This window comes from Melozone crissalis, unplaced genomic scaffold (assembly GCF_028551555.1).
Source record: "Melozone crissalis strain CALT ecotype California unplaced genomic scaffold, PUWL_Pcris_2 ptg000034l_1, whole genome shotgun sequence".
Taxonomy (NCBI): Eukaryota; Metazoa; Chordata; class Aves; order Passeriformes; family Passerellidae; genus Melozone; species Melozone crissalis.
The window spans coordinates 554,524-578,262 of NW_026535812.1; the positions used below are offsets into that span (position 1 = coordinate 554,524).

At 43.7% G+C, this 23,739-nt stretch overlaps 1 protein-coding gene across 1 annotated transcript in view; it reads right to left on the reverse strand.

Moving 5' to 3' along the window:
• Positions 1 to 350: 350 nt before the first annotated feature.
• HS6ST1 (heparan sulfate 6-O-sulfotransferase 1) overlaps positions 351 to 23,739 on the reverse strand; it is a 190,050-nt gene continuing 166,661 nt past the window's right edge. Inside the window, exon 2 of the mRNA XM_054282752.1 lies at positions 351 to 1,159. Coding sequence (XP_054138727.1) covers positions 451 to 1,159 — 709 coding nt within the window. The 3' untranslated portion in view covers positions 351 to 450. The remainder of the gene's footprint in view (positions 1,160 to 23,739) is intronic.

Sequence of the window (23,739 nt, forward strand, 5' to 3'; positions counted from 1 at the left end):
CCACCCCACCTCCCCCACAAAAGAAAACCTCTGTTTCCTTGTTTTTTAATTATGCATGTTTAGAGCATGAGGCTCAGGGGATAAACAGATTTAAAAAAAATCCTACTTCTGCCATTTGTGTTAAAATCATGAGGATAAGAAACATTCTTCTGTATTTGGCCATATGCTTGGGTAACTGCATTTGTGCATTTTTTTATCTCTGCGTTAGAATGTTGACCCTTTTTTTATTTTTATGTATTTATTGATTTTTTTAAGAATCTCATCGGTCTTGTAAGAAACAGTAAAAAGACCCTATACTCAAGGAAGCAATCTACCTTCTGTTTTACAGACTTTTTTTTAAATAAAATATGTTTTGTTTTTGTTTTGTTTTTTTTTGTTGTTGTTATTTTTACTTCTACCATCTCTCATATGGAAACCCCACAATATCATTAATATAAAAGTCTGCCTAGGCTACCACTTCTCTATAATATGGCTCATGTAGTCCTCAGTGGGCAAACGTCCTTGCTCCTCGGTCTCTTCCTTGGGAAGCGCTTCGTTGGAGCGGTGCAGGAGCCTCTCCTCCCGGTTCCTGATCCTCTGCTCCATCCTCTCCAGCTGCCTCTTGTACTGGTAGCGCTGCTGGAAGAGGTCCTTTGCATAGTCATAGAGCTGCATGTCCAGGTCGTTGAGCTCCTCGATCCTGCGGATGGTGTTGTTGTCCACCTCCACGCCACCCGCCCGCGTGCTGTTGTACTGCATGAAGGGCCGGATGAACTTCAGGTTAAAAGTCCTCTCAAACAGGTACTGAGTCTTTCTCTGGAACTCTGTCAGGCCGAAAAAGGCCATGTCTTTGAGGTTTTTTTTGGCGCTCTCCAGCAGGATCTGCGCTCGCTTGTTCTCTGGGATGAAGGACATGTTGTAGCAGCCCACCAGGCTCAAGTCAGCCAACATCCTCACCTGGCGGTTGTTGGCCAAGTTGTAGGGGCAGTCCATGAACTCCTGCAGTGTGCAGCCCGACCAGTCCGTGCCCTCGTAGCATGAGGGCAGCTCTTCAGGAGTGGGTGTCCTGCCATCACACATGTGCAAGGAGGTCTTCCAAGTAGCTCCTCGTTGGACGTGACGCCATTCGCTGAGGTAACGAGAAACGGGGTCTCTCAGCAGAGTGATGTAGTAAAATTTTCTACAAGGAGAAGAGAAAACAGAATAAATATTCTGCTAGTGCAGACAGCAAAAACCTGAGTAAATCAACGTGACATCATCCATCCAACTGTATTTCTGGGTTGTTTTTATCTTGCAATATCTCATGCAAAGCCCTTTGTGCACATTAGACCCGTGTTTCTCATTTTAGCCTTGCCAAGTAGTAGCACCTTCACCAGGATGTCCATTGCCAGCAACAGACTGCAAAGTCAGAACAAATCACCAGGACTAAACCTGTTCCTTGACTTCAGAGAGCAACTGTGGCTCCTGGCACTGCCTGGACTTTCCCGCCAAGCACTGGGTGCCTGCAGTGCCAGCCAGGACCTGCTCTGAAGGATAGCCCAGCAGCCTCTCTCTGTGAGCTGGGCCTATCACCTCCACTCCATGCAGATGCTGACCAGGACACCCACTGCTTGGTTGATGAGGCTGCTGAGCTGAAATATGGGAGTCTGCAGTGAGTAGCAGGATAAAACCACAGGAACATAAATGAAAAACAACAGGAAATCAGGAATGCAATATGCTTTGCAGAAAGAGAAGGCTGAGCTGACAACCAGCAATATCAGCAATAATTTATTCCCATTTCAGTCAAACTGGTATTAAATCAAACAAACTTCAGACACACTTTTGACACGAGACTAAATAGAAGGGAAAAGCAAGACAACCAGGAAGAGCACACATAATGACATGGAGCGTTCTTGCTGTTGTAAGTACAATGAAGTCCTCAACAATAGAAGCTGTCCCTAGAACTGAAAACATGACAGCTGTCTCTTAGCAGAGACCTTCTGGCTTCAGCCCATGGAGTTCTGGGACTGACAGAGATGGCAGTCTGCAATGGCCCTTTCCACACAGAGGGAAATGGGCTTTTCTTCCTTAACTGCCAGCAGCATGGGACTGAGGTGTCTTTGTGTTTCCAGAAGGAGGAAATGCCTTCTCTACCTCCTAAATCTGGCACCTGCTTTCAGGGCATGGGACTGTGACACTGAGCACACATGGGAGCACCTGGCTTTGGCAGGAACACACACATGCAGCTGGGAGTGTTTCACACAAGGGTGGTGGAGGATCCATGTCCCCATCAGAAATGCATCTTCAGAATGCTGCTAGGGCTCTCTGCCTTGCCAACACTGTTCAGGAACACCAAATGGAATGGCCACTGAGATGGCAGTGAACAGTTTTTGGAAGAAAATATAGTAAAAGTATTCTGTTTTGGCTAATTTTAACAGATCCCTGTTTTCCTAGCAACTTCAGTATTATTCCTCCTATTACTAACCTAAATTTCTGCAATAAAAGCAATTTAGTTTTAAAACAATACATCAGAGCCATTGCCCAGGAAGTCTCATATTAAGTAATGTTTGCTTTCCTAATTCATTATAAACCTGCTGAAGGGCTGTTTCAAAGCAGTCAGTTTTGGTCTTTCCAACAATGGCAGGGGGTGTCCACCCCAGCTCCGATTCCTCTCCTGCCTTCTGCCTTCATAATGAGGGCTGGTACAGATATTTGTTCGTTTTGGAAACCATTCCATCTCTCTTCAATGGTAAGAGTATCTCACTGTTTAGTAATACTGTCCAGTACTGTCTGTATACAGGGACAGTGAGAAAAAGGGGAGCAGATATTTTCTTTTGAAGACTTTAAAAAGCCTACCTCTTTTTCCTTCCTTTACTTTGCAGCCTGCAGTGATTCCACTACCCTGACTGAGAGGCAGCCATAATTCATACAGACTGAGCCAAGAAACCTCCAATAGACGGGATAAAATACAGCACTGGGAAGAAAAGGAGAGCAGTGATGAATGCCACATGTTCAATGACAGACAGTGGTGCTAAATGCTATCAGCAGTTTTTGACTTGTGAACTGCAGTGGATTTTTATTTTCACTGATGTAATCCAAAAGTTGCATTTTTCACTGAACAGGTCAAAGCCATTTATTATTTTGTGGCTACAGAGGCAACTAGAAGGTTGCTTCTCCCTGATTCCTAAGATCAGGGACTCATTTATGTGTGAGGTAACCACAGACAAAGGAGGAGCTGATTCCTGTCCAAACATGCCACCTATACAAGTGCGGATAGGGAAAAAAAAGAGGAATTGGTATCTGCATTTGGCAGACAGGAGAACCACAAATATTAAATGATGTGCATAAAGTCAAATAGAAGTGGCAGAGTTGGCATGAATTGGATACCTGCAAGGCTGAGTCCAGCTTATCTTCTCTCTGTGTCTCTGTTTAAACTTTAGGAGACTGTTAGTAAATCAGATGAATAAATATCGTGCAAAGCTTCTGGAGTCCACTGAAACAGAGGCACTGAACAGGATGTGGATTGAAAAAAGTTTAAAGAACTGGAACTTCTTTCTTCACACTGCACTCTAAGAGCTATTGCCTTTGTCAATGTAATACCCTGGTAAATATTTTACCATGAGGAATCTTTCTCAAAGATTCATCTCAATGAATGGAAAGCACAGGAAATAGGTTACAATTTTAGAAATTCTACTTTGAATTCAATTTGCCCCTTTCTGGGTCTGTCACATAGAAAAGTGCTTGAAGGAAAGAGTTGCCTCCTACACAGAAATCAGATTTATCTTTGGAAACTGGAACCAGGCCCCCAGAAGTACTTAAGGAGGCTGCCCCAATGGGCATAAATAAAATAAAATAAAATTTTTAAAAAACCCAAGCAAAATGCCCCAACAAAAAAAAAAAAAAAAAAAAAAAAAGAAACCCAAACCAAACAAACAATAAGCCAAACAAACAAAACTAAACAGAGACTTTACAGCAAAAGAAGTTTTAACTGCCTAAGTTGAGATGCACCATTGACATAGTGAAAGTTATGCTCCCAAATCTGTATTTAGCTTTCTAGAAAGGTCTTGGTTTGTGAGGAGCAGATTCCCTCAGCCTTCAGGCAAGTGAACAGCACACCTTCCAAGGGACTGAGACCTCAGGAGCCACAGGGGTGAGCCACTTGGGTATTAGTGGGATGACAGTGCAAGTGTTCACTCAAGGAACTTCAGATACTGAAATTTCTGTTCGTGAAGTATAATTTGGGATCGCCTTTAAGATCAGAGAAAAATTAGGTAATTGTAAATCATCATCCATTAGCAGTCAACAAGCTGAGAGAACTATGTTCCAGCATGGCTGAGAACACAGGCAATGCCACTTATTAACAGTGGCTTGGAATTCATGAGGAACCACATAACTAGTACTTTTTTGTTTTGTCATCAGAGATAAAATAAACCCCTAAACCTCATGCAGCTGCGAGTGCCCTTCATTCAGCATGGTGTCCCAGACAGCCATTTAACTTTACTATTCCTAAAGGCTCCTTTCAGAAGCGTGGTATTCTCCTAGGCCAGATGGTTCCACTCAATAGTGCCTCATAAAAAAGCTCCAGTTTGGTCATGTGGGGTCGTATCTCACTGGTTTTTCGGGAGTTAACAAGCTTGAGCAAGACAAAAGGACAGTGGAGTTAGTAAGACTTTTCCTCTCACATGAAGCTGAGCAGAGTAGCATTACTGCTCTTGGAGCTCCCTTCTCCACACCCACGGGGCTGTGATCCCCAGGGGCACAAGGACAAGCAGAAGAAAGTCACACCTCTACCATTCCTTGCATTGCTGCTCCTGGCAGTCCCAACATGGAAATCCACCTGAAAATCCACCTCTGAGGCATTTGCAGAGTTCACCTCAGACCTGCAGGCAAGGTGCACAGATCCCTGGCATATTTATTAAACAGAACAGAACAAAAAGAATGGTTTTGATCAACAACCCTGTACCTGAACTCAAGTTTCAAGAAGAACAAAATCCAGCATTAGAAAGGAAGGCCAACCTTGTGGTCATAATACACAAATGAATTCAGGAAACTTCACCTGAAGTGCTCATTCTGTCAAAATTAGCCCGCTTGCCCCAGACAAAGCTCTCTCCCCCTGCCTCTGTTTCCCATGTGTGAAGGGCTGACAATGTCTCCTTTGTCAGTTTTGGAAATTCAAAACATAACATTTTTTTGGAGCAGGAGCTGTCTCCTTGCAGGATTATGCAAAGCCCCTGTTTCAGCATGGATTGAGGTCAGAGGACAATGGTTAACTGCAGGCATATTTTCATGACACGGGTGTCAGAGGCACCACTGCCCTACAGGATTCCCACCCAGACCTCTCCTTTCAATTCTCACATAGCAGCACAAAGCAGTGTCAGTTTTGCCAGCAGAGTTTTGGGGTTTTTTTTTTTTAAGCAGGGCCATGCTGCAAATGCAGTCACTGAGCAGCTTGGGGTTAAAAATAACCCTTTGTTGCGTGGCTGAAGCTGCCATTTAGCAATATTCTGTCTTAATTCCTGTCAGCAGGTTCCTCAGCTAAGGAAGGGGAAATGAAACCCTTCTTCCTCTAAAAACTCAATTCCTTCTCTTTTGCTAATAATCAGTCAAGATAATTCTGATAAGGTGACAGATTCTAAATATGATGCTACCATTTCTCTTCAGTTAATTTCCACTCTTTTTTACATGCCACTGCATCCTTCTTACTGCTGCTGGTCTCTAAATTCTGCCAAGAACTGCTTATTTGACTGTGCAATTCCCTATTATTTCCTGGGCTTAAATGCTTCCTCCCACTTGGCCATTTTTCTTTTTTTTTTTTTTAATTTTTATTTTTAATTTTTACAGGTTCTTTACTGTGCTTTCAGGCATTCCTCCCAGGAAAAGCAAAGTATGTAACAAGTCCTTTTTGATTACTGTGGTGGCCTTCCATCAGATAAAGAACAAAATACAGCTAGCCACTTGCAATCATAAATGCTTCATCTGCCTGCCAGGAGGGGGAAGGGGAAGGAAGCTGCATAGGTCAGCTTTAGCCATATAACCCCAATCTGTCAAAGCATTCCCCCAGGCTACACTTTTTCTACTGCTAAAAGAAAAAAAAAATTAAAAAATCATTCTATATCTTTGCTGAATTAACTGAGCAGGGGGGCTGCCATCTTGTGGTAATGAGAAATGCTGTGTTTTGTTTAAAGATGCAGTAATGTCAAATTTGTGGCTGATTTAAGGCATCCCTGTAAGTCAAGCCCATGTATTGCACACACTCCACAAATCCTTGGTAAGAGTCCTTATTCCATTTCCACTGGCTCTCACTGTAAGTAGTTTTTTTCACTGAAACCACCACTGATTTTGCCTCCCAGCAGTGAAATGCACTCGTGCCCTGCTGTTAGTCTGCAAGAATCAAGGGAAGAAGCAGCAGAGCACTCAGCACCCCCCCTGCCATCACCTAAACCCTCTCTTGGCTGGAGCACCCAAGGGGATTGACAGGTAAGGGTTATCTCCACTGGAAATGAGCCTTTAGGAACAGCCCAGCAAGAACTCACAGGTAAGTCATAAGTGAGTCAGGTGTGTCTGATGATGGATGAGCTGAGAATATGGCAGATGAAAGTCCATAAAGAGTTTATTTTTCCATTATAAAGTCACACTAAATGTTACCTACAAATAGGAGGTGTATGGAGAACACTTTCCCCCTTCTGTACAGAAAATAACCTTCTGCTACAATGGGAAACTCTGGCTGACTCTCCAGCCACCTCTTACTTCAGTAAAAGCTGCCTCCTGCCTTATTTACCCAACCCATACTTATCACTTTTAAAGCCCAACCTTGCAAAGGTTCTACATATTTCCCTGTTTTCCTCTACCCTGTTTTTCCTCTTGCATAACAAGCACATTCTCAGTTAGAGATTGGAATTTAATATATGTACAATGATTACTTCCTTTGGTAGCAAATAGCCCTAATTTTCCTCAGTCTATTTCCTCTCATCTGTTGTTCATTTAGACTGTTCCTGCATTTCACACACAATAAACTCTTCATTCTTTAAAAGTCATAGGAACAGAAAGAAAACCCCAAACAAACAAAACAAACATTTTTTCTATGTTTAAATAAATATTTCAACAAAAAACCCCAAAAGCCAAGAAGCTGAATAGCAAACCAAATCCTCCAGCTCTCAGTTTGGGTAAACACCTACAGCAGTGATTTCCTTTGCCAGGAAAGGAGGGGCTGCCAGTGCTTGCTTTGGGAGCCAGGTTTGTTTAGCATAATTGTGTTTGTTTTGCCTGATGGTCTCTGCTCTTGGGACTTGGCTGTATTAAAAGACAGGACACTTGGAAATGTAACAGCCAGCCCTCATGGGCTCTGCTCACCCTCCAGATCCTCACTCAGGGAGGATCATCCTGAAGGCTGAAATCATCCTGGGGGCTGATTTCACCATGGGCCAACTCAGAGCCAGCTCAAAACAATGCTCAGGCTGCTCCAGGAGCCTGAGACAGATGAAAAGAGCCACACCTCTCTCTTTGCACCCATGCATTTTATAAAATGTGGGCTATTTGGGATGGTTTGCAGTCCTGGTGATGCAGCCTGTCATCACAGAGTGATGATCCCACCTGCAGAGTGTGTTGGACCTTTGTGCACCCAACACCATGGCTGTGTGCAAGCAGAACAGAGTCTGACAGCAAGAAATGAGACAAAAGAGCAAGCAGCAGCTCAGGCATTTCACAGGACAAACGCCCATCCTTCCATCCACTCAACACAATCTTGAACAAAAGCTCCCTTCTGGTTTTCCATGCCATGCATGGGCTGGCTTTAAAACACCAGAGGCAGTCAAACACAACTGCAAGGCTTCTCTAGACTGGTGGAGAAGAGACCTGAAAAGATGAAACCCAGGAAAAGGTCAGTCTGTGTGCTTGATCCAGCCACATGCAGCACCTCAGCCTCGATTTTGGGATCTGCAGGAGCAGTAATGCTGTGTGCCCGCACACAGGGTGAGATGTCTCTGTTTAAAGCTGATTTACAATGAAAGGTAGGTCTGCAAAGCAATAGTTACAACAGTATTGTGTTCCTGTAACTTAGGTATTCCTCCTGAAATACACTGGCAAAGGCAGCAGAGCTGGAGTGGAGGCACACAGGATGTAAGTCAGCCCCAGGGGCAGAGGGTTTGTTTGAGGTCTGGTTTGTCACAAAGTTGGGAGGGGACATGGAGCCTTGACACCCATGCTGGGAGTGGCAGAATGATACAGGCTATTCCACCCTGATTGATATGTGTGGTAACACAAGGGAGCATTTTATGTCTGGGATCAAATGGAACATCAAGGTAGCTATAGCTGGGCATTCATTTCTCTGAAACCATCAGAAATGGACACTTTCAGGACCACTGTCTCCATTTATCTTCATAAATGAAATGAGGTGTACTTTTACCTCAGATCTCAGTGCTGTGCAGTGCTGGTACTCACTGTGTTCATACTACACTGTTACACATTCAGCCCCAGTTCAGATTTGTTAGCCATGCACTAACAGGCTCTTCCCCAGGAAGCAAGTGTGGTCCTAGCCCCCTCGTGTCTTATGACTTTTTTATATCCAATTAGCAGAATAGACACAGATAATGAGTTTTAACAACATCTCTGCTATTCATAAAAATTGCATCGCTGTGTAAGCACAAGAATTTCCTGTCGAATTGTCTCTCTGCAAACAAGTTAATCTAAAAAAAGATACATTTCATGCTATGAACCTTAGGAGTGAACCGCCAGCTCATTTTTCAAAATGACAGATATGATGAAAATTGGACAAAGGCTTGGAAAAAAACGTGGGGGTTAGGATGAGGCGAGCAAATGGGGGTGGAGAGAAAGGCATTCCAGAACCCTCTGGAGCCTTGGACTCCTCTAGGACCCATTAAAAGCTTATGTTACTTGCCCCATTTAAAAACAAGCGCTTTCTTTTGCTGGAACTTTCCTCATGTGAGGAGCAGCTTAGTAAGTGTTGACTGCTGTCTTCTACTGCAGTAAGGCACGAGAAATGACAGCAAGTTACAAATCAAATTCCTTTGATGCAGTACCTTTCCTGAGTTTTGGGAGGGTTGTTGTGATTCCTAAGTGACCTCAGCAACCCCCCCTAATCGATAGCAGGTCGGGATGCTGACAGATGGCAGAGGGAAGTTTCAGTGCCAGAGGGATTACATCAGCGCTGGCAGGGAACAGATGGCAGAAAGGTGTACTGCAACCTGTGCTTATTCTTTGCATTCCTTTGCTTCTATTACTGCCCCTGCTGTCAGCAAGGCAGGAAGTTTCAGGAGGGAAAAACATGAAAGAAAAATTTTCTCTCCCTTCGTTTTCTGGTTCTGTCACAGAGACTTTCAGTTACATTGACTTTGGCATTACAAAACACAGAGAAATCAGTGACATATAACAGCCATATTAACAATAAAATATTTGCTAGAATGGTTCTACATACCTTTTTTTTTTTTGTTATCTTCCTCTGTGTGGCCACATTAGAACCAAGCAAGTAAAAAAATCAATCCCTGAAGAGTAATGATGCATTTGCAATGAGACACTGAACTTTTAATCTCTGTGCCAGATATCAATGTCCACTGCACATGCAGCATTGGACAGCGGTTTTCACCCCACCACGAGATAAGTGGAAAGCATTTGGGGCCTCATTCCAGCTCCAGGAAATAAATGCTGTCCCCTAACACACTGCCAGTGCAGGCTGCCAAGTCTGTGTCATTGGGGCTGAGCTGCACTGGTTCTGCACAGAAATCTCTGGAGCTTCATGCTTTGTCCTGGGAAGAGAGAGAATGCCAGGGATTTAGCCTCCCTGAGTGTCAAGATGGATGCAATGAATAAAACAAGTGAATACTTTAACTAATAATGCATTATTTCTGCATCTGATGCCTGCACACCTCAGGATGCAGAAGAAAGAATGACCAGGATATTGCCAAACAGAAAAAAGAAAACCAGAAGCAAGTTGATCTAGAGCAAAGAAAAAGCTGAAGTAACTATGCACCATGGAAAAGTATTTATTTGAAGCAGCTGTAAATAAAGCAGATAGGCTAGAATTTGCATTTTCTTTTGAATCACAAGTCAGCTTCTCTTCTGTGAATCATAGAGCTCCACTGGCTGTGAGATTCAAAAAAGATTCATGGAAAATGCAACAGCATGATAGACAGGAAATATGGCTCCTTGAAGAAGATGAAATTATAATGAAACTGTAGAGGAAGATGAAGGGAGCAAGAGTAGTCAGAGATATTGATTGCTTGTGCAGGACAATTGAATTCTTTGGCAAAGGGAGGCAATATCTGTGTCAGGCAGCTTCAGCTGCAACACTGCACCCCTGAGCTGCTCATTGATCAATCTTGCTCCAATCAAAAACTGATGAACAGCCACTTTTATTGATCTGAGTAGGAAGACTCAGATTCTGGAAACAGAATGGAGATGCAGAAGATTTTTAAACTGCGCTGACATGTCCTGAACATAAAAGTAAACACTGTAACTTTCAGCCAGCCAACATCCAGAAACAAGACATTCCAGGGAAGAAAACACAAACAGCAGCAGAACCCGCCCCTGAAAGCAGGCCCAGTGCAAGGACTGGATTCCAAGGAGCTCTGCAAGCCACACAGGGCTGCCAGGAAAAGGGAACAAGTGCTACCATGCAAAGTAATCAGTGTGAGCTGCATCCAGCCACACACCTCACAGCATCACCTAGGGGACTGCTCCTAATCCCATTCACCCAGCTCCTTCTTAACATCAGTGCTGGGGGAAGTTCCCACATGGATTTTCTTGTGAATAGTCATACTAGAGGCTTACAAAGAGCACCAAAGCTCCCTCTCCTCAATTAACTGACTCTCCCTTGCTCAGGAATAGCAGATGTTGTTAAGCAGCAAAAGATAATCCTCAAGAAAGCAGAGCTACTAATCAGTCACTTTTACATTTAAGATCACTTGGAGTTGCCACTGTCTTATACTGTTTTCCTAATTAATTACACTGGAATGCACTTAAGTAAGCCCCAGATCAAAGAATCATATGCAGAGATTGAAATAAATCCTGTCTGTGTTGCTAATGCCTCGGAAATGGATGACTTGCTAAGCACCCAAAATCCTGGGTTCCATGGCTCAAAACTACAGATAGTGCGAGATGCTTTCAAAGGAACAGATTTAAGGATGAAAAGGGAAAAGCTCCCTTCATTGCTGGTAAAACACAATTAAACAAAGACGATTGTTCAACTAATTTAGCGTGACATTTGTGTATCCTAAGTTCCTTATTCTTCACTTTCCTATCACCAGAAATCACAGTTCAGGAGTGTCAATTTTCATTACAACAAAACTTTATCATCATTACAGACTTTTAAAATGTGCTTTAATGAAGGGTTGAATCTTTTCAAAGTAATGATAAAAAAAATGATTGGGGCTGAACGTGTCACCAGTTGGTGCAATAAATCACTGTCACTTGCTGCATGAGTCTCTGTCTTATGATATAGAATATCATCAAAATGCTTTGATTGATTTACAGTTTAGTAACCCAGCCATCATCATCCATAATTCTACAATAAACCACAGCACTTAATGTAGCTGTTACAGATGTTCAGAAGTTCATTCCCAGCCTTTCAGGAGGAGATACTGACAAAGCAGCTGCAGACACCAAGATTAGCTGGGGAAGAAAAATTTGTCTTGGGCACAGGAAAACATCCCATTTTCCTCTAACAATACTCTGTCTTTAAAGCTGAAAGACATGCTGCCAAGCTTGATACATCCAGTTTCAATTATTAAACACCAAATATCTATATGCACACACCCACCCCCCTGCCAGCTGGCAGGAGTAACAAGCTGCCTGGCTTCTATCTGAAACAGATCATTTCCTGGGAAATCAAGACATTACTGAAAGCTCTATGCAAAAATCCATCAAAGGGTGTGCAGTGCAATCTCAGGCTTGCCAGCATCAAGAAGCCCAAATTCTGCAGGTGGCACTGCCTCCAGTAAGCCCAGAGGAAACAATTGCTGAGATTTTGCTCTTAAAATCATCCCCAGAGCCAGGCTGGGCAGGAGGGCTCAGCCCCACCAAGAGAGAGAAGGCTGCTCTTTATGTTCTCTGTAACCAACACCAGCTCTACCCCACAGCACCACGGGAGACTGCACGGGCATCATTATTCATTTTTCACAAATTATTGATCTGAAAACAGTGGATGGATTCTGGCTTTGAGCTCCTTTTGCTTGAGCCTGGAAACAATGCAGCACTAGCTGGCCTGCAATTAACACTTTGGTTAAAACTGCTTGCTAGAGAAAACGAGAATATGCAACAACCGAAGCACAAAGTGTGGGCATTTTATCCCAAACAGCACAAGTGCTCCCCGCCAGCCTCAGCAGCCACAGCTCATTTGGAGCAGGCACACAGATAGACCCAGCAGGAGCTGTCAGAGTGATGGTCTAGCTCACAGAAACAATTTCTCTCCTAAGTGAATCACCATGCTGAGGAAGCTAACAAAGACTGCAAAATTCATTAACTGAGCAGTGCTGGAAAGGGCCGCTCCAAATCCTCCACTGATGTGTCCTGGCCAGGCAGCATCCTGTCTCTGACAGTGACCTGTCCCTGGCTCTGCCCAGAGAGGTGCAAGGAGCAGCAAAACTATTTCTAACCACAGGAACCCTCTTTGTTTCCCCTCAGTTGCACTCACTGGAAGCACAAATCAGCCTCGTGGTTTGGGACTTCACATGGACATTTGAGGCTAAAAAACTTCAGCATCCTTAGGACTTCTCTGCTGGGTGATGACTCAGACCTGTCCATTGTGAAGCTGAGAAAGTTATGAAATATCAAGTGGGTATTTCACAGACAGCACCCCTGTATTATTGTGAAGAAGGGATATGTTGCCCTGACAAACCTTGGGTTCTTCTAAGTATGCTTAATGAGATTCCTTGCCCTGTGGTTAGCAGGAGCACTTGCGAATACCAGAAACGCAGAAATGTTGAATGTGATTTTAAAAATCTGATTTTTGATTAAAAGATCCTTGAAAGACTTTTTAAAATGTAAATACAAGCCAACATTATTCCCTCACCTCTCATGTGAAGGACTCCAGAGGTGTTCCAGCTGGCAGAAAGGCTGCCAAATTCCTCTGCAGGTAACCCTAATTATGTGCTTAAAAGCATATGCTGCATCTTCCAAAGTGCTGCTTTCTACTTGGAAAAGCCTTTGGCCACAGGAACCCACAGAAAGTGCTCGGTGGGGCTGTGCTGCTCCTGCTGCAGCCTGGGAATGCCCCTGGGAATGCCCAGGGGGACAAGGCTGTGCCCCGTTCCCACTAGATGGCACCTGCCTGCCATGGACTGGCTCCGGCAGGGAGGGACAGCTCCTCTTGCCAGCATCTCCTCCCTTCTGCTGGGATTTCCCGTGTCTTACACTGTAAATCCCATTTAATTGCTGGCAATTGGTAATTGGGGTTGTTTCCCTCTCCACTGGAGGCAGTGATGCCACCCTGGAGTCCAGTGAAGTCACCGGCCGGGTACCACCTGCCCCTCTGCGGGGATGAGCGGCACGGAGCATCCTCCCACGGCATCCTCCCAAGATACACTCCCACGGCATCCTCCCACGGCAGCCCTCTGCTCGCCCAGCCTTCCTCCCGAGGCTCTGACAGAGCCAGCCCGAGCAGGTGTTTACACTCTGTCACAGCCATTCCCTGCTGCCCCCCGAGTGCCCTGTGCCTGTAGGGGATGTGGCACCAGAACACTCAGCACCGGGGTTTACGTCGGGAGGTTGGAATTCTGCACCTACTGAGCCTTTTGCTTATGTCTCTGCTTCAGGCTTGACTGAGAAATACCACCTTTAAAAGATGTACACAGGTGTTTTCTCCTTCATAAGCTTGAGTAGCATGGAAGAGTTTTGCTGGCATAGCTGTAATCTGAGAAGTAAAAGAATTATAGCAATGCCAGCAAGAAGTTGTGGGTAGCAGTATCTCTGTGGTGGTGCGTATGGCTTATTCTGTCTGGGGAAATAGGTTAAATTATGGAGCAGAGGATCCTTGCCAGTATGAGTTCCTTCCCAAAAGGGCTTTATCAGCACAGCTCCACTGAAAGAACCACAGTTTGAGTGCAGGCATGTGCTTGGTCTCCCTGTAAAAACAATTATCATGGAGAAAAACTTTCTCGTGTTTGGTAAATTTTGAAGTAGGTGTGTGGTAATCCACATCCCTGGAGCATGCTGTACTAAATCTCTGCCCATTGGCATCTTCTGGGCTGGGGCCATTAGCTCTTTCAGATACTCTGGCAAACTGCTGACCTTGGAGAGGCTTTCAGGCACCACCAACCTGGGGTGAATAAGAGCTGGTGATCTTGTTATATGAGGCTCCATATCCCACAGCTTTGAGTCATTCATTCCCCTGCCTGTCTCTTCACATAATAATTTATCTTCTCTTTGAATATTTTGCCAATGGGAGCTGGAAGGTAGCAGGGTCATTACAATCCGTTTCTTTCGATACTCTAGGGATCTCAGCTTGGTGTGTTGCATTTTTTTTCTTCATCCTAAAGAGAGGATCTGTGCAAAAGCAAGAGATCTAGAAAGCTTTCAGCATCACAGAACTGCCAGCACAGCTTCTTTTCTCTGCTCCATTTAACCTGGTGATGTTTTTTATTACCAGTTAGCTCGAACACTAGAAACACTCTCAGTCACTGGTGGGACACGAATATTGGGCTTCAAACTTCCCTTGTTAATATTTCTGAAAGCTGGGCTGATGCTTGTGCATCCTGTTATTCCAGACAGCCTGGAGACAAGTGGCAGAGCTGGCATGAAAGGTATGTATGCATCAGAGGTGAATTCCAAAGGTAAATCCCTCCCGTTCCATGCTCAGGCTTGGTGTACCTGTTACTATATGTGTGAGCTCCTTATGCCAGACACAAAAAAGGCAGAAGCAGCTGTGGAGAAGGACAGAAAATTGATAGTGAAATAATGAATACAGTAAAGATTCACAATGCTCACTCTGGGAAGAAGGTGCTCCTTCTGGAGAATTCCACGAAGGGAGGAACAGTAGTGACAGATTTGAGAATTGTTAATAAAAAAAAGGAAAAAGAAATCCAATCACATCCTCTATATTTAAAAATTAAAAGGACTACCAGATGCAATTACATTCATGATTAAAAGATCTAACAGAAGCATATTTAAATTCATTAACTTATTCCACACGTTCCTACCTCAGGAGACCAGCTGCTCCTGGAACATAGGGCACCAAAATACAAACTACATCTTGCTTGTATTTGATCAAAACCTTTTCCAAGTTCCAATGATCTGGCTGTTAACATCTCTCAGGTGATAATTAGGCTCTTGGGGCAGCACACATTGTTTGGGAAAGAAAATGCACAGTGGAAACATAAGTAATGGAGCTCGCTGCCTGTTGAGGCATCAGTTATGCCACTGTACAAAAAAAGGCACCAAGGGCAAAATGAGGCCATTTTCAAACAGAATCTCATTTTGCCTGCGTATAGCAGCAATCAGCAGATGCTTTACCTCTGTGTAAACTGTTTACTTTAGGCTTTGCTCACTTCTTACAACATATGTTTTAACCAAGAGATTCCAGTCCTTGCACACTGTGGCTCACAAGCACAGCTCTCCTCTGGAAATCAGATGCTGCATGGATTTTCCATCACTGCTTGACAGACCTTTGGTAGCAGGTACCAGCTGGGACTGAGCAGGTACTTCTCTAGATCCTGTCCTCTCAAGTCCTGGTCTCTGCTCAGGGGATGCTCCAGGGCCTCAGGATGAGGCTCAGGGCATTTTCAGAGACACTGTGAAGAGCCAGAACCTCCTTGTGGGATGATGCCTATTGTCAAACCATGCACAGTGATATTCTCTCTCTGTCCCAGGAGGACACTAAATTAACAGCAGAGGCACTGACTTACTTCCCTTCGGTTACTGCCATGGGACCCATTTCCCTCTGATGGGACAGGAAGAGGAATAATTAAAGACAACTGGGAATTTCTCTTTATTGCTGCATCCGACAGGTATCCGTCCTCCTCCAGTCTCCCTCCAGGTGCTACACCTGGTTTTGGTCCCCTCCATCCTACAAAGCTCACCTCCTCTGGATAATGACCCTTCCTTCTCAGAAGATCTTTAAATATTCCTGACAGCTGGAGCCTCTGCTGTCCTTCCTGCACAGTGCTCTGTAATCAAGCCCAGGAACATCAAAGGACAAAATTGCTCTTTCAGACAAGACAGCTTTGCCTGAGTTGCAGCTGTCAGTTCAGACATTTTCAGGACCCACTTCTGGATTTTCCTCTTGGCAGTAAGTTCTGATCCATGGCAGAATCCTCTGCATTATGGAAGGGCCTGCTCCCCTTCCTCTGGGACGTAGGGACTGCTCCTGGGAAGTTGCGGAAGTGCTGAAGAGCTGCAATTCAAATTGAAACCAGCAGATTTAGACTCCAGCCTTTGCTGTCATGTGAAAGTCAGTTCCTCACTGTCTGTAAACACAGTTGCAGTGCCCAGCATCTTCCCACCTGGCCAAGGCAGTCCTGATCATGTGCACAGGTGCAGGAACACTTTCCTGCTGTCTGTGTCTCTTCATTCCAATAAAGGATGTGGCTGCACCAGCACTGCAATTTCCCTCTCAACTTTAGTCCTCCTTTGCCACTGAAGGACTGGAGAGGTCTGTTTTGTTTTGCTTCAAAAGCCAATAGAAGGCAGCTTACCTGTCTTGAAAAAAGCTTGGAACCCAAGGACGATTCAGGTTTCAAAATCAGAACTTCAGAATGTTCCCCTTTTGAACACTAGCCTGGGAATACCTCACAGGTGAGAGCATGGAGGGGAGAGCTCCTGAGGGGCTGGGGAAAGACTATCCTCCAAGGCTGATCCCATCCCTCTGGTGAGCAAGCATATAGGGACAGGACTGATCAAAGAAAGTTTAACTGTAACCAAAACCAAGAAAATAGTGGAGAAAAAAAATTAGAAAAGCATGGGAAATTGCAGACACTCAAACTCAGCTTTAAATTCTAAAACTGTTTCTAGTAATTCTACTCCAGGCATGTGATTCTGGATGTGTTTCTATCTCTTAAGTCTCATATCTTTGTTCTGACTCAGAGGAACTCCATTTTTTCTTGTTATTTATGGGAACATGCATCATATATATTACACTGTGTTTCATATGCAAAAGAAGATTCCCCTTATTGCTGTATTTTTGGGACAAGTCTTCATACTGCTCCAAAAGTCCAAAAAGTACAGGTTCAAGTCCATTAAAATGTGAGATTACTTTCCTGAATAGGAACCTGGAATTCAACCAGGAGCTGAAGTTACTTATAGCAAAACTTCAAGATATTTCATGCAATACCCATGCTGTGCATGTAACCTTGAAAATAATGATATTTTATTTTGTGAGGAGTTTACATGAAATCATGAAATTTTTCTCCTCTTCCTAGAACATTCAGTCTCAGAGAAAATGGAGATTATTTCTATAAAAGAGCGAAGTGCCCCTTATCACCATGAGCACACAGAAGTTTACAGATGAGGCCTCTGATGGTACTGACAGAAATTGGGCTCTAAGTCACATAACCAGCACTGTGTCCTAACCTCATCATCAAGGAGCCTCTAAAAGCTGCTGGGAGCCTTGAGACAGGGAACTCAAGATGATGGATGGCAGATTTATGAATCACATTCCAATTTTTTTAACCTAAAGAATCCTTAATACCTTTTTCTACCCTTTCCCCTCACAAGAATGTTACCAGTTATCCTTGACAACTGATAGCTCCATATAAGCTTTCATCTATCCCCAGTGAATACATGAAATTTCTTTAACCACAAACTCTCATCTGTCTAAGCTTTTAGGAGTAACAAATATTTTGGGAGAAAAAGCTCAGAATGATCCAGATGACAGGACAGGGAGAACAAGGAAGGAAGACAAGCAAAGAGGAGGTTGAGATTAATTGTGACTACATTTGTTAAGTTTAAATTTGATTAGATTTGTTAGATTAAATTTGTAAAATTACTTAAGACATATTAGCCTCGAGTACAGCGGGTCAATCTGGTGGTAAAACAAAGGGCTTCTCTTTTGAAGAGGGGAAATTAAAAATGTCTGTAATTTAATATAGACATATTAATATGTCTAAAATATTAATATTAGACATATTAATATGTCCATATTAGAATATAGACTTTTTCTCTTTTAACACTGGTTTGTGCAGGAGGGGACAGGTGAGGTTCCAAATCACATGATTGGTTCTTTTTGGGGTGAATATTTGGGTGGGGTTAGCTACATTTATCATCATCCAAAAGCTTTATTTTTAAAAATGTATTTATTATCATCTGACCTTTTTCTTTCTGTGGATAAGGTTTTCATAGGTCTTAAAAGCTGCACTGATTCCAAGGTGAGAAAGTGTGACGATGAATTTTCCAAATGATCACCATTAAGAGAGGTGAATTATAAACACCCCCAGCCTTGTTGCAGGCTGAAAGCTGAACATCTCAGGGCTGGATTGTCACTTTTAATTGACTGAACAAGCCCATAACTCTGACAGAGAACTCCTGTCATTACCAGTGTTTTTCTGGGCACCAGTGCTGACCTCTCTGTTCCTTCCTGTGCTTGGCCTCCTGCACTCAGCTCAAGCTTTTCCAGCCACTATTGGTTTGCAGAAATCTTTTTCCCTGACTTAAGTCACAGCTAGTCTGTTGATTCCTCTGCCAAGTTTTCATTCCATCAGGGCACAATCCAAAGCTCACTGAACTCAGAGGAAAGATCTGCACTGGCTCTCAGGGATTTTGGATCATACTTCACCTGCCTGTCTGCCAAAGGCTCTCCTTGAAGACAAAGCAAATGCTGTGTGTGAGTACTCCTAGGAAAGAGTGACAACTGCTAGGGGAGGACAAACATGGGGGAGCAGCCTGTGAGGAAATGCAGCCTGCTGCTGACCCTTGCTGGGGAGCAGCAGCGACAAGGGCAGCGTAAAAATGAAAACTAGTAAAATCTGTGGAAGAGGGGCAGACAAAAATGATTTCACCACTACACATTACAACAATTGATCCTATAATTGTACCATTTGATCCTGCATTTTATGCCCAAAGCCTTATTTAGAAGAATAATCTCTAGGTAAAGTAGGAACTTGGATCTCCATGTTGTTTTAGTGCCTTTCTCAGAAAGGGCCAGCTAGGACCCCAGAAGGATCCACCTTCCTGCACAAAGGGCAGATATGTTTAACTGAGTGTGAGATATGGATTTGTAAAGAATTCTTAAAACCTGACAGAAAGATCACACACTCTTGTATATGTGTATGTAAACACTGAGATCAGGTGTGCTGATTTAGGAAGGCTATGGAATAAAAATATTGCTGAGAGAGAGATTGAATTAGAAATAAGCTTCAACAAGTTTTAAAATATGGTCTTGTAAAAAGACTAGATATTTTAGAGAATTAGAAATGTTGTGAAAGATGCATTGTAATAGGACTATGTGGGGAAAAATGTAGGTGATTTGTGTTAGAAATAATATTGTGTGGCAACAGCTAATAGGCTGAAAAACATTTATAAGGTATTGTAACCAGGAGATAAGTTCAAATAGGCTGAAAGTAGTTGAACAGGTTGAAAACCAACAACTGTGGACCCTTCCCAATCCATGTTCAAGGAAATCTTCTGAAAATCAGCAGGAGCTACGTTGTCTTCTGTATCCCCCCCCAGTTCCCTTAGGCTGTGTCTAAGGGATCAGCAGATCTAAGGGACCAGCAGATGCAGGAACTCCAGTCCAGGTGGGATAACCAGTTTGTTCAGAGGTGCCCCAGCCACCCTGGGCTGTGTTTTCAATGGGTTGGAGGAGACCTGTGGGCTGCTCCAGGCAGTACCAGTTAGCAGGACAAAGGGATCAGAGTTTAAGGAATTGGCACAAAACACACATATCTCACCCCCTGGACAGAAGCAGCACCAAACATCCTTTGGAAGGACAATTTGAGGGGAAAAAATATTGTCTAGCCTTGTTTAGGGAGACAAACACTGTTTTCTCCCCAGAATGATGTCTTATTTGCCATTATCACAATGTCAACCTTCTGTGCCCAGTTTGTCACCTGGGACTCTGCTGATCTCATTGCCTTTGGCAGAAGCACTGGGGTCTCCCAGCTGTTCAGCAGCACCAAGAATACCAAGTTTTTCCCTTGCTAACTCACTAAGAAGCTAGAAGGTAGAAAATAAAAGCCTTAGCAGAAACTTCTCTCAGTTCAGTCTGTGCTCCCCCATGCAAACACCTGTCTGTCAGTCCATTCTTATGGCATTTACTGGCTGGGATTCCCACCTGTCCACATGCACATGCAAAGTGGGTTCAACACTGTTTGTGGCTGATGGTTATAAAGGCCAAAAAAAAAAATCCATGAATTGCCAGAGTCAGCCCCCTGGAAAACCACTGGACTGGTTGAAAAATTCCAGCACATTAAGCTGACCTCATTCTGCTTAACTCCAAGTACTCTGGCAGGGGAGCCCAGGATACTTCCAAGAAGCCCAGAATCCAATCATTCACTCCAGGAACTACAGGAAAGCTGTGGGAGGATTCCTCTGCCAAAGCTCCTTCCTTCCAACAGCCGTACCTCTGTTCCTCAGCGAGCACTCTCCATTTCTGTTAGTTGTGGCCCAGTTCTGCTCTATTTTAGGACTTCAGAAGCTGTTAAAAACTAATATCCACTCACTGCCTCCTTCTAAAAACTCATTTATCACTCTGTCTCCTGCACAGCTACAGTTCTCTGTCTCTTAGCTGGCAATTTCTCTCCTATGGTATGAATTTTGGATGACCCTATGGGCTTGTAAGCACCTGGGTGCATTGGACCAGACTGCACACTGGCAGGGAAAGATTTAACTGGGACTGCCAGGCAGGGGGGAATTGTGCTAATTAGAAGGAAAAGGGATAGTAAATATCTACAAACAACAATGCAGAGATTCTCAAGCAGAAGCCCCCCCACCTGCAGCAGTAGCTGAGCTCCCTGTGGTCCCTGACCCTTTAAACCGAGTTTAAAATGCAGCAATTTTGTGATAAATTCACTCAGAGTATTCACTGTCATGTCTGCTGACTTGCAGATGCATCTCATGATAAGTATTTTTAAAGATAAGCAAATGCTAACTACAAGTATGATGTGGAACTAAGAACAGGCACCTGGAAGGGGAGTTTAGTACAGGACTAAAGGAAAAGTTAGTACAGGACTAGAGGAAGCTTTTCAAAACCATGGAACTAATGAGACTAGGTTATTTCTACATGTCAGCTGAAGTGACTGAGCTCTTCTATAAACAGCTCAACCAAAAAATACCTTTTTACCTGTGCGCATGAGCATCAGAAGGAACTCAGAGAGCCTCTTCCAGGGCAACTGCTTTCTCAGGCTGGATCCAGGGAAGAAAACTGATCTCCCTCCAAATCTAACAGGGGCTTTTTCTCACCACCAGCACAAGTCTTCATGCCCTGATAACCCAGTGGCTCAAACTGTCACAGAAACAATTGCTCAGGGCACTGTCCTTTGGTATAGAACAGCGGTATGCCTGAAACTCAGTCGTCACCAGCCTGCTCTGCCCCCAAGCACTAAGGCAAGGAATGTGTGGTACAGGTCCAGAAAGGGCTAGAGGAGCTCCTGAATGCCTCTGAACCCAAGTCTGCCTTCTGCCAGTAGAAACTGGCACTAGTACAAAGCCTGGCTTAGGTTTACAGGCTCCTGTGGGCCAATAAAGCACCAGGGGATCAATGGCAGTGTGCAGAGAAACCAACTCCAGCTCCCTCAAACCACCACAACACCAACTCCAGGACAGAACAGGGCTCCCTTCTGCTGGGATGGCAATTCAGGGATCTGCTCTGCTGTGAATCCCTGCCTCAGCACCAGTGAGAGTCACAGGGAGCAGCGCCAGCCTGGTCTCTGCACCTGGAAGGGCACTGGAGGGTAAAATACCCTACAGCCCACCATGGCATGATGGAGAACACACTGATCACACCACAGACAGCTCCATTCATTGATTGCTTTCAGGCAATCAATATTCCTTATGCTTTTTTTTTTCACATTCTCACATACAAAAAGCAAACAAAGACAATTTTTCCCTGCTTCTCATCTAATTACTGAAATTTTCCTTGCAGCTCGCTAACTTTGTTCTCTCTCAGGTATGAACACTCCCTGAAGCAGGTTTCCAGCAGAAAATTAGACAAGCTAAATTACTGGAAGTTTACCAAAGGAAAAGGAAATAAAGACCTCAAACACCTTCTAGACTTTTCTCTCCCTCAAATCAGTAGCTTGTTTATCCAAATAATAATAAAGCAGGCAGAAGGATGTAATTAGTGTCAAGCACAATTCTTTCCTGTTACTTTGAGGTACTAAAATCAAAACCAGAAATCCTGACCTTGAAACAACATACACGCAAGAACACAAGAAAACTTTTGTATGTGTGATTTTCTAATTTAGGAATGTCCATGTGCTATGTGAGCTGCTCAGCAAATTGGGCCAGGAAATACATTAACTGAAAGCTAATTTAGGGCAGACCTATTTTACCTCATGTTTGAAACCGTTCCACAAGGTTATTTCTCTGAAACAAGGCAGAACATTTGGGAGAGGAGGATGAGTGAAACAAGGAGAAGAGAGAAGGGAGGAGATTTGCATTGTGGGATTTTGGCTAAAATGGAAAGGAAGCTATTTCTGGTGAAGTGGACTCTCCCACACACATGGTTAATGGATAAATTGTGTAAGAAAAATGTCTCCATCCCAAGGCAGACCCAATTATGTTCTGCATTAACTGAAACATATGGGAACATTTCAGTATAAACAAAACCTGCACTGTATGAGCTTTTTTCTATGAGCTTTCCAGTTCATTTAACCCTTGATACGGTGCACATTAGGAACAGCCTTAGATTACTGGTGTAACGCTCTAGTAAGTATTTTTTGGCTCAGATAATGCAGCAGTATCTCCCAGCCTTTACACTGATAAACTGAGGGCCTGCTTGGGGGTTTCAATCCCCTTCTTTGTGCCAATTTTGCAGCTGAAGGAGGTGGTGTTACAGAGAGAGCACCAGGTTGAACGAAAGGCAATTTTTTGAATAGAAAGATGGCAACACCATAAAACCATCTATGAGAAAAATGTTACTCACACCAGCTTGGTCTCCCAAATTACTTGTCTGCTTTTTGAAACGCTGCCACTGTGTAATTCCTAGATTTTCCTTCCCTTTCCTCTTCCTGTTGGGATTCCAGAAGCACTTTCTGCTGGTTACAAGAGTGAACAGCAGGAGTTGTGGTGAATCAAGAGGACTCAAACCTGTGCTGAAGATCCTGCACCTCTGGGGTTCCAGCCCACTGAGTCATTTATTTGCCTTTTTATCTCCTTGCCTTCCTTGCCAAGACTGCCCTGCTGAAATGATCAGCTGCCCCATCACTTTTTTCATCAGGTAAATGAGGAGCTATCAAAATTTAGACAATTTTCTTATGTTAACTAGCCTACTTATACTTCAGTGCTTATGTTTACTCTGTCAACTAGTTTACTTTTTTCTTTGAGAGCTCACTGACATGAAATCAGTAAATGCATGTCCAATTTCTCATATCCTCCTGACTGCTAAACCCAACAAACACCAGCAGCTTGGGTAGAACTCCAATGAAAAGCTTTGGGTTTATATTTTCATAAAATGTGTGTGGCAGGGAAGGAAACTCACCAATCAAAGCAAAAGTCCTTCTGCCATGGAAAACCAGGGGAGAAAGCTCTTCAATATCAAGTGGTGACACACTGATTTTCATTTTCTGACCAAATCACTGTGAAAGCAGGAACCTGTCCATCGCACTGTCATTCACAGAAAGTAAAAACCACAAAAGATTATTGCAATTTTGACTTCTGAATACAGGGGCCATTGGGTTCCTA